At 42.8% G+C, this 12,131-nt stretch overlaps 1 protein-coding gene across 1 annotated transcript in view; it reads right to left on the minus strand.

Moving 5' to 3' along the window:
* The window catches only part of CSMD1 (CUB and Sushi multiple domains 1), a 1,753,937-nt gene extending 1,742,314 nt beyond the window's left edge, over positions 1-11,623 (minus strand). The window contains exon 1 of the mRNA XM_060234944.1: positions 11,525-11,623. Coding sequence (XP_060090927.1) covers positions 11,525-11,594 — 70 coding nt within the window. The 5' untranslated portion in view covers positions 11,595-11,623. The remainder of the gene's footprint in view (positions 1-11,524) is intronic.
* Between the last annotated feature and the right edge of the window lie 508 nt (positions 11,624-12,131).

A 12,131-nucleotide genomic window follows, 5' to 3' on the forward strand; every position in this document is an offset into this window, starting at 1 on the left:
TAGAGAGGTTTTCCTCCTTAATTATTGATGGTTTCTCTCTCTCTCTCTCTCTCTCTGGTTTGCAGTGCTGAGGAAGGTTATGATTGAGAAGTAAATCTCAGTGAATTCAATGGGGATTATATCATTTTTTAAATCACTGCTGCTCTCTCATTTCTCTGAGTTTCCATCTTGATTTTGTGTATATTTAAATGTTCATTAAATGTACCAGGGATACCAAGACGGAACCTTTGTTCAGGGCCTCTTGAGGACTCACTGCAGCTCTGTGCATAAGGTCCGACTACAATTTGTTATGCCCTCCCAAATAATGGCCTTAGCTCTGGCTCTCTTGGGGAAAGCATGGGTATGGTGGGTCTGAAGTGGAAGGTAGAAAATACGCTACAGAAGGAGGATCACTGGGAAACCTGTCTCCCAACCTTTCCACTGGTCCAAGGTTGTTGTTTTTTTCTGTCAACAGAAAACACTATTCACCTGCATATTTTGTTAGATTACATATTATAATTTTCCAAAACGATGTTTCATTATCAGTTTTCATTCAAAGCTGTTATATAGCTGAGTTGTCTGATCTTTTTTTCTGCACTGACAAGTTACGCAGAAGTACAATAATTCTTCAGGTACAATAGCACGACACATGCATGAACCAACCTCCACCTATTCTCCTCTGATAGGAACAGGTGTTTAGTCAGTTACATTACATTCTTTAACAAAGTTACACTTTCTACTGACTTCAATACATTAAGAACAGTGTGACTCTGCTTAGAACTGTACTGTTAATGATCCATTAAAATCATTTCTTCTTTTTTAGTGACTGCTGAAGATTTTTAATTTGTACGTGCAGGGGTACAATTTCTTCAGAACACATTCAAGTAAAACTGAAATTACCTACCGTTAACCTAACACAGTCGTCTTAAATATATCCAGCCACATATTATCACTGCTGATTGTATTTGCTGATAATGAATTTGATATAGCAATTGGGAAAGTCCATCCTAAGCAGCAAGTATTGTTTTCCCTAGAGTGGATTGAGCAATATTTCTTCTTGCTTCCTAATTTAAAACAAATATGTCTCTATCAAGGTAGAGATGCACAAAATAGCAATCTAGCTTTAAACGTAAACAGATGGCTAAAACTTATAATGACAGGACTGTAAAGAATCACCTTTAATTATTATACCTGAAAGTAGAGCATTCCTAACATTGCAAGAAATTTTGATTTTGTGCCTCTCTCTCACTGAAAGCAAACGATTAACAACATTCTCATTAGTCAAGAGACTTTCTAGTTAATCGTTATAAATATGAGATAGATTGAATCTAGTTCTGCTCTTAAACTGAATATGCCCTCCAGTTAGGAGAAGTGATAAATTACTTTGTGTGATACATTAATTTTTCTAGCTCCAGAAGATAATCCATTAAAAATGTGCATATACAAAGGTTGCCAGCTCCAGTTGGGAAATTCCTGGAGATTTGGTGGTGGAGCCTGGGGAAGGAGAAGTCTGGGAAGGGGAGGGAACTTAGCAGAGATATGATACCAAAAAATCCACCGAAGTGGCCATTTTCTTCAGGCGAATTTATATCTGTAGTCTGAAGATCACTTATCATTCCAGATCTCCAGGTCCCACCAGAAGGTTGGTAACTCTAGCACACACAAAATAAAGTTGTTACTGACAGAAAAGAGCTGTGTTATTCTTCCAAGAGTTCATGTTGCTCTCCATTTGTACTTTAATTTCTATCTGCACATAGCAGATAAACATCTCCTTGGTAAGTCAATATCACCATAAGAGAATTAATCCAACTACTTTGTCTATAGTTATTTCTCAGCAATAATATAATATTAAAGTGTCAACGTGTCAAGTCACATTTATGGCAAGAGATGAGCAGAGGTACTAATCATGGCCAGCCCTGGTTAGCTTCACAGCTCTGACAAGCTCAAACTAGTCTGGGCTATTCAGTATGCTCAGTCACTATGGAAAATAAATAGGCCAAGGAACCAAAAAACCCCACACACCTTTAGGATTAGGTATTATTGATTTTGCTAAAGGGAAAAAAATGCCTATATTAGTTTCTCCAAAATTCAGTTTACAAAATGGATAAAAGCAATACTGAAATATAAATTCAATGTAACATGTAAAATATAATAAACAAAAACAACAAAGTTAAAACAGCAATATATATTTTTTAAAAAGAGCAATGCCTGTTTGTACCAAGTATTTGTAATTCAGTCTTGGCTGTTCCCCAGATACAAAAGATAATTATATTTCACATTTAAGATTTCGCCCACTACTGTACTTACCAACATTTAAAGGCATTTATAACTTTGCACAAAAACTGGCTTTTTAAAAAAGCATTAAATGAAAGGAGGAACAGATACTTGAACAGAAGAACTGTCCTGTTTGTTTTCCTGTCTTTCGAGATCAGTGCTACTTTGGACTGCATGAGTAGTTTGTTGAGTGCTTTCCATTCAGTCTATATGCTCAATAGTGGCTCTTGGATTTTGGCAAGTCCAGACCCAAACAAGAACAGAAGAATAAAGCTTCCCTTTTGTTCCACATTTTCTTGGTATTTATTTGAAGGGGACTACTGAACTTGCGCTTAAGAAAATAGTCCAACAACTACTTTAGAAACAATGAAAATACAATGCATAGAGCCTTCCCACTCATATAAATGAGCAGGCAATAAGCATAGTGGGAAACTTTTCATTGTTGTTGTGCTAGTGAGTCTTTTGACAAAGTGATCACAGGAAGGAGAAGGTGCATAAAAAGCACTCTTTATAAAAATAAGATCTTATGCTGGAACACATCCATATGTTACAGCTTGAATCAGTTGAAAAAGTGTGTTTGCCTACTACCTTTTTCATCTGGACTGCTCTGAAACTTGTTGCTAGTAGTATAATATAAAATACAGTTGTTTTAAATATTCAGTTTGAGATTGTTGAGAGGCAGTGGAAGAAGAAAGCAGATGAACTACAAACAATATTATAAATGACATTTTCAATAAACTGTAGGAAAGACAAGCTATCTATCAGATATGGAAAAAAATCTGAAGTTTTAAAGGTTGTTTTCAGATTGCATCCTGTGTAAAGAAGGTGAATACAAGAAGAACACATTTCTAATAGTGGAAATATCCTACTCCTCTCAAATCATCACAAAGGGCCAGACTACACAGAACATTTTTAAAGGGTCTAGGGGCAACTGCTGGGGGATTTGGGGGGGGGACTTAACAGTAGAAAGAAAAAGGCCTAAGCCATGTTGCTGGCATCACACAAGAAGCTATGTCAAACCAGCAACTTCTGTGTGACACTATGGAATTTGGACAAAAAACTCTATGGTAAAACTGGCTTCTACCATATAGTTTTTACCCAAACACCAGAGCATCTCCAGGAAGTCAATGAGTTGATGACGCCACTTAATGTGCAATGCTGGCTATGTGGCCTAGGCCTCCTTTCTATTGGTAAGTCCCCTCACTGGCCAGCTGATTGGTAGCTGGGGGCAGTGAGGGACCCCTGCCTGGACCAGGGAGTCTGGCAATCCTAGTTGGATCCAGTAAACTGTCCTGGGGTGTAGCTCTGAAGAGGAGCAAACAACTCCCCATGGATACCATTTTGGTTTGGATCACCCACATTTTTGTATAGAGAGACTCTCCACAGCTGCTGTGTGGTTGCAGGGATAATCACTTGACCCTAAAAAAAAAAGTAACATCTAATCTGGCTCAAAGTCATGTTGTGATTCAAAAAGTTAATATAAACTTTTTTGTGTTTATAGCCAAACCTATGCCAGCAAACAAGTCATATCATCTGCTGAGAAAACTGCACCTGCTCTTTAACAGTGTAATTGGTAGCATATCAGTGCCAATGGCATACTGGCACCCTGTGGAACTCTAGACTGGTGTTATGGAATGATGACAGAAAGTATAGGAGCAGGCAACTGACACACATGACAACTTAAAAGAACTTTGACCAATGTGGTGAAATATATGCTTATACCCACATCATACACTCCAGTTTTTGTCTTTCTTTAACTGTGATGACCTTTCCCAGAGAAATCTGGGAATTTTAGTACAGCAAGGGAGCTGAGACTTTTTCAAGTAAATACTCTACTTGTCAAGAGAACTACACTTAGGCATAGAGAATTTCTTTTAAATTCATTAAATCAGTTGTGTACAGACATATCCATTGTCCAAATGTGAGCAAAGGTCCCCCTCAATCCTGTAAACAGACATTGTGATCCCTGGCTTAGTGGGCAGGGTGCTTTAAAACGCATAGAACTCTCAAACATCTGCACCAGGCATAGGCCTTGCCTGACCTATGCCAACTGTTTTTGGGGTTTCTATCATCCAAGCAGCAATCGTACAGCTTGGATACCAACACAGCTACATGGACTCCCAGCTGACATCACATTCCAGTCCTGGCTAAGGAACAGATGGAAAGCACGCCTGTCCTGAGCTGTCTAGTTTCACAGTTTCAGCATAGCTGCTCCGGCCTCGCTGTTCTAGCCTCCTGATGCAAGGGAAACCATTGCCTGGACTAACAACAGCAGCTGTCACCCTCCTGTCTCTTTGGGAAGCCATAGCAGCGAAGCAGGAGACCCACATACACAGGGTGTACCTTGGACTTTGCATAAACCCATCAAGGTCCTTGTAAACTGCATCCTGCCAGCCATCCTAAGCCAGACGCTAAACAATGAACTGTGCAACACCAGATGTGTTAAAGACTATAGATGTTCCAGAGGAGGAGACCATCACCACTGTGTTTGTTGAGTGTCACTCTAAGATAGTAATATGGCTCTCTATTGACCCTTTAGATAACCTTATCTAAGAATGTTAATCCCATCACCCATAATCACTTTCCAAATGTCATCCTGGAGCATCTCACTTTTCATATGTCATACCCCATGTGATCCTGCATCACAACCCACCTGACCCTGTGTCACAGGTCACCTGACCTGTTCCCCCTGAGGGTGCCAGGTAGTCTTTAAAGCACATCTCTCCTCTGGTGTGCTTCGGACAGTCACCCCACTCCACTTTCTGAATCCACCCCCTAAACCTGATCAGTTTCGGGCCACCAATAGCAGGATATGCCAGCTGTGTCTTGCTCCCCCATTCCCTTTTTGTCGTTACTGGAGCTTCAGACGAAGATGACGATAGGTATAGTATCCCCTTGTCTGTGTTTTATCCCTGTGTTACCCCTATCAATTTCATATCTATTTTCCTAGGTCTGTGTGAGTGTTGTATGATTTTATTGCCTTGTATGTGTGTTCTGTTTTTCTAATAAAATCCAATTATTTTATTTAATTAAGAGGAAGTTTCTGGAAGTCATCTCCTGTATACATTGGTTCTGTATCCCGCTGAGCCATAGTTGCCAACCTTTTAAATTCCCCAACCTCTTATTGAGGGCAGTTTGGCTTACACATATAAACTGTGCAGCTGTTATGTAGAAGTAACAACTTATACAGTGCAATTATATATATATATATATATATATATATATATATATATATATATATATATATATATATATATTTACTCAGAAGAAAGTCACATTTTGTTCAGTGGAGCTTACTTTCAGATAAATATTCTCAGGATCCCTGACTTGAATGGCCCAGGCTAGCCTGATCTCATCAGATCTCAGAAGCTAAACAGGGTCGGCCTTGGCTAGTACTTGGAAGGGCACCCTCCAAGAAAAAATATCAGAGCCATGACACAGAAGCAGGCAACAGCAAAACCACCTCTGAAACATATCTTGCCTTTATAAAGTCTAGCTCACCACTTAGTGGTGCGTAATGCTAAAAGAGCTAGAACTTCTAGCTGCCAGACAACCTTAGGATCTCCTGGCTATACTACACACAATGCCATAGGATAATTATTAATTATTATTTGTACTAAAAAATGCATCCACGTTTAACTAAGATAGCCAGCATATTGAGAAAAAAACTTGTTCCACTTACTTGACAAGTTTTGGGTGGGGATACAGATTTTGAGGAGGGAATATTTGGAAAATCAGTCACTTATCTGGAGAATATGCTATATCATGATTCTTAGGAAGAGGTTTTAGAACCTCTTTTTCCTACAATCTATAGTGATGAACTGTAGGACTATGAGGAGAAGAAAAATCAGTTGAAAATTGCTCAGTCCAGTGAAATTATTGTAATAATCCTGGGAGTCATCTCATATGAGATTAACAAGGTTGTTTCTCATTCAAAATGCTGAGTGAGGTATGAAGTGGGAGCAGAAGAGATGCCTTCCACACTGATGTAAAGAAACCACTTAATAACAACACCACAGCTATACGCGGATCAGGATCTATCCTAGACCATAAACACATACAGTTTTGTGAAACAGTCCTATCCCTATTATATTTCGTGGTTTGCTTTAGAGAGCTTAATGTTTCTATTCCAAACTATTTGCTAAAGAAGCTATTTAAATAATACAAAGCAAGTCTTTTTTAAGCAATGGAGAAAAACATATCCTGCAGAACAGGTGAAAGCACTGGCAAGATCATCTAATATAGAGTCACTGAGTCAGTATTAATCAGTTAAAATGAAGCCATAGAAATCTATGTAGAGGATGGCATTACATTTTCCCCCTTCAGCTGTAAAAGTGTATCTTAGATCTCAGGATCTGTATAAATGAAAGGGAAACTAGGACATGTATAAAAATCTTCAAAGAAAGCATATTTTTTTTCTTTTCTGTGACTATTATTAGTTCACAGGGTTGTTTAAGCAACTTTATACAAATTCTGTATTTCCAAGTCACTGCTTCAAGGCCTGCCTCGCTAGTACACCTGCATAAGCATTCTTAAAACTGGATACAGAGATTACTAAATTTTCCTCTGTACCTGGTTGGACAGAGACAAGCATCCTTTATCTGAACTACCTTGGAACAATGAGATGAGGAGAGCAGAGTTATCATGAAATACACAGGCTAGAATATTTGATGGTAAGTGTGACTGGCTGAAGAGTGAGAAAGAAGGGAGGGAATTTTTTCAAAAACGCTTGTCTTTTAAGAGATAATTCACTTGCTTCTTGTATATGAAAAGTCAAAGGGGCCAGTGGGCACTATAAACCATTGCATGGGACTAAAGGGATCCTTGAAAGAGAATGCAATTATTATTCATTTATAAGAAGTAACCCAGGTTGGGTTTTGTTTTTGTTTTGTTTTTTTGGGAGGGGGGGAAGGTTACGGATGAGGAATGGATGACTAAGATAACAACTTAACCAAAAATCACTCAATGACTGTGTAAGTGATGTTTCTCCCTGCAGCAGAACACAGGACGATAACTGTGTGAGCTGAGTGCTCTCTCCTGGAAGTATGAGTGGGAGGCAGCCAAGCAATTGTTGAGTGGAGGTTTGCCCCCCCTCTTACCTGTGCAGAAATGTGATATAGGTCTTCAACTTGTCTTCCTTATGAAAAAGTAGGGAATCCCTTCCCTACTAACTTTCCATAAGCAACAAGGGAAACACAGTAAAGCCCCTTTAAATATCCCAAGACATAACTTGTTTAGAAGTCATCTGCTAATTTGAATTTTTTCTCACATACCAAATACTCTATTCATTTTGGAAATAAAGCAACATTCATGTAACCTTAATTCATTTCATGCTGCTCATAATTACCCTGTAGTAGTGTATTACCATATTACTGCAACCAGATTTCTGCTTATTCCCCCCTCCAATACATAGGCCTCACTGGATTTTCACTGCTGATCCGGAAGCTATATGGGAAGTTGTGAGGTACTGAAATATAGGGGATTGTGAAGTATGCAGAAGGAATTTCCTATGTTAAATGAACATGCAGACCTCATAACACAGTAGACCAAGTTTACTTAGAAGCAAATATTTATAAATAAGCAAAACTTACGTCCAAGTAATGATTGCAGGTTTAAATGTATTTGTATAATGTCTAGGCTTTAAAAAGGATTTTTGGAAGGTAAACAGCCTACACATGAATTCTTATAGGGGATTTTTTTTGGGGGGAGGGTTTTTTATTTTTCAACCCAAAGGGTCATAAATGAACTTCTCAACCTGCTGAAAACAATTCACTTGTAAAATTCATATACTGTTACAGAAAAACATTATGGATTTTATTGCATATGCCTATATATACTGATAAAATGTCAGTTTTATATATATATATTTGTGAAAGACAAAGGAAACACTACATACAGTACATAGGCACACCTTCATAGAAATGCTGCACTTTGAATCGTTCAGCCTAGAATCTCTGTCAATAAAAAAGCAAATTAATTCCTCTCCACAGAACAGTTAAAATAAAGAGTTGCTGGGCTCTGTTAATTAAGATTTTATGTGCTCCAGAAACTGAAGCTGCTCTGTTACTAGGTGATGCTTATTTTCCCAGTCACTTTTTCTTTAAGCTGTACACCTAATTTCAAACGTAGCTTTACATTTTGCTAAATATAGATGCCTCTGCTTTACTGCTTGGGAATGCAAAAGGGTGAGAAAAAAAATGTCAAACGTCACTGCCTTTGTTAAAAAAAAAAATCTTTCACCTGTTGTTTGGCAGCAAGGCTCTGGTTAGACTGAAGCCCATTTTTCTCCTCCACACTAAAGTGATGCATGGCTAAATTCATCATAGCCCTTGCATCACCTGCACCTACAGTACTGGTCAAACAGTCATATCAAAGCTCCTTTACATACTACCCAAACATATTTGATCAGTTCTATATAAGCATGATGAACCAGCCTTTTTGTTGTTGTTGTTAGATGCACATTATCAGCCTTAAAAAGAATTTTTTTGAAAAAAAAAGGACAAAAATGCACAGCAATCGTCTATTTAATAAATGAGTCAGAAGTCTAAGTCCTCAGCTGAAGCTGAGACAATGGTAACATTGATTGTAACTTATCCCACTTTCACCCTCTCCTTTCCCTGGCCTCAGAACATATTATTTGCCCGGATGCCACAGGATGAGCGCAGTTGATTGCCATTGTGTCCACTTCTGGCAAATGGACCCCATCCCTCCAGAGCCAGCTCTTTCCACGAGCTGGCAGCAATCCTGGGCAGAAGCAGCTGTTAGCAGCCCTGTCCTCAGGATCTCATTTTTTAGAGGATTCAGATTTGGGTTGCTCTTTGGTATCCTGCTTCTCCTTAGAACCACCCAATCCAGAAATGGTGGGGGAGGGGGGAATGCCCTGTGGTGCAGAGTGTTAAAGCTGCAGTACTGCAGTCCTAAGCTCTGCTCAGGACCTGAGTTCGATCCCGGGCGGAAGCTGGGTTTCAGGTAGCCGGCTCGAGGTTGACTCAGCCTTCCATCCTTCCGAGGTCGGTCAAATGAGGACCCAGCTTGCTGGGGTGGGAGGGGAAGTGTGAATGATTGGGGAAGGCAATGGCAAACCACCCCGTAAAAAGTCTGTCGTGAAAATGCTGTGAAAGCAACGTCACCCCAGAGTTGGAAACGACTGGTGCTTGCACAGGGGACCTTTCCTTCTCCTCAGAACCACCCAATCCAGAGACGGTGGGGGAGGGGGGGAATGAAATATCACACACATGTCAGGATTACTAAACAGCACCACCAACACTAATACCACCAATGCAAAGCAAAACCTTGGCTAACTAGGAAGGATTGGCAAATGGGAAAGCAAAAGGCACCTACAAGCTAAATGGACATTATCGGAAGAGGAGAGAGGGGACAAGGGGTGATGAGCAGGCAAGAACTTTGGGACACAAAATGTTGATGAAAGATTTCCTAGCTGCAGCAAGCTGACTGGGGAAGGGAGGGCAAAGCTCACCACAGCATACATGCCTCCAAGGGCAAGCCTCATTTTATAGGAGCTGCCCTTTCAGCACCATATCTAAATATATCAGATGTTTCTATTCCTCTGTTCTTTATTCAAAGTGTGTAAAATGAGATCAGAGGCAGCACAGAGTCCAGGCAAGGCATTACTTTGTCACCTGCAGCAGCTCCAGGGATGGGGCTGAAGGGAGGATCCTTTAGTATATGAAGCAAGGAACACAACTTGCTTTTTACTCTAAACTATGTAAAGCTTGGAGCAACTCAGCAGCAAAACAGAAATGAATTATACCCCAGCTGCTCTTACCCTTTTCCTAACCTCTGTTGAAGTGATCAAAAGTAATTCAAAGAAAGCAACAATGATTTTAAAAAGAATAAAGGGTTGGAAGGGAGGGAGGGAAAGCTTCCCAGATGTTCAGTTTATAAATGGATTGTATCACGTTGCCATGCTATCACTGTGACACAATTTTAAGAAGACACCCAAGGGAGAAAGAGAGGCAGGCTCCAAATATTTTAATCCAGTTTTAAAGTTTTTTCTTCTCACTTCTTCACAAATTAAATAATTGTCCTTAAAAACTAGAGCAAAAAAAGCAGGGAAGGAGCCTCTTTATAGGGCAAACTAGGGTGGACTCTCTCACACACGCACGCACACACACACACATAAACAAACATCTGGAGATGAAAAGGCTTCATGAGAAGCAAGACAGATACAGGTCTGAAACAGCGGCAGGTGCTGAATTAGAGAGCAGCAGCATCCTTGTCGCCAGGGTATCCAAAACACAAATGCTCATGCACACACACACATACCCCCTCCTTGCCAACTTAGAAAGGCCCCAGCAAATGAAAGACTAAGTGACTAAAGAGGACTTGGTTGTCTCCGGGGGCAAAACAAATTGTGCTGCTGGAGGCCGACATCAAAGTTGTGCCAGCCTCCAGTGTGGTGCCCCACCTCAGTCTCAAGGAGAAAATCCCCCAGCCAAGCAAATATAAGTTGGTGAAAGGGGAAGAGCAGACTCCAGACAGATACACACAGGTGCACGTTTTCCCTGCTGAGTCTCAAGGGCTTCATTTTGCCCCTCTGTTCAAGCCAGAGTGCCACAGGGAGGATGACTCAATCTCTCCTCCCATTCCTTAGCTCCCTCCCCGCAACTTAGGGAAAGAACAAAAGTCCAGGTAGACGCCAGCTAAACAGAACTGAGAAGACCAGAAGGCGGGGGTGGGGGGTGGGAGCTCAGCGCTCCTAAGTGGAGACCTGTTTAATGTTTGGGGAGGGGGCGGGGGGGAGGAGAGAAGAGGAAAGGAACTTGGCTGCCTCGGCATGTCTTGAGCATCCTTCGCTGAAAGGCCACCCATTCCAAGTGCGGAGAGGGCAACAGCTCCCCGAAACGAGCCTCGTCCGGTGTGAGCGCTGTCCCTTCCGTTGCCAGCGCAGTCCCCTTCTCCAGTCAAGCAGCAACAGCACCAGCCCACAGAGGGAGGCAGCTGCTGTCTGTCTATCCAAAAGCATGCGATTGTGTGTGTGTGAGAGAGAGAGCGCGAGAGAGCGCACAAAACAGCCATGGAAGCTTCATGCCTGGCTGCTGCCTTGATCAGGCACCAGGGCGAGGTGTGTGGGGACGAGAGGCACGTCTGGGGAGGGGAGACACATGCCTGAGGCCGGGAGCTGGCGGGCACAGGAAAGACACCCCCCCCCCAAAAAAGCTTGGTGTGTGGGGGGGAAACCCCCCAGAGGAGGAAGCCCTTTCTCTCGCGCTCTCTCTCTCTTTCCAGCGGCAGAAAAGCCGGCGCTTACCCTGAGCCGCAGTGAGGAGCCCCGCGCAGAGCACCACCAGCAGAGCCTCGAGTTGCCTCGGCGCAGTCATGTCTGCAGTTATTCCACACACATCGGGCGAGCGCGAGCGGAGAGGAGCCGGGCTGAGGTGCGGGGGGAGCGGGGGGGGGGCGTCGAGCGCCCGGGGAGCGCCTGGCAGGGGCGCCTCTCTCTCAGCTGCGAGCGCCGGCTGCCGCCCTTGCCCCGAGCGCCAGAGGGACTGAGGCCAGCGCCGAGGAATCACCGGAGGGCGACGCGCGGCGGAGAAGGCGGCGGCGAGGGCAGCTCCAGGTGGCGCGAGGGGCAGCGGCGGCGGCGCAGCAGCATCCGACGCCTCCTGCAGGACTGGTGGCCTCGGCTCTTCTTCTCATAGCATCAAGTGCGGGCGAGCCACTGCGGGGCTGGAGAAGAGCCTCCCGGTCAGGCGGCGGCTCTCCTCGGAGGCAGGGCGGGAGCCCCCCGCCGCCCAAGAGACGCCGCGTCCAGGCATCCAGAAAGCGCGCGGCGAGGCAGCCGGGGGGCGAGCAGGCGGCAGGACGACGAGGCGAAAGAGGCAGCGACGAGAGCCCGGAGCTGACAAGCGGCTAGC

This window comes from Heteronotia binoei, chromosome 1 (genome assembly GCF_032191835.1).
Source record: "Heteronotia binoei isolate CCM8104 ecotype False Entrance Well chromosome 1, APGP_CSIRO_Hbin_v1, whole genome shotgun sequence".
In the NCBI taxonomy this organism is placed as follows: Eukaryota; Metazoa; Chordata; class Lepidosauria; order Squamata; family Gekkonidae; genus Heteronotia; species Heteronotia binoei.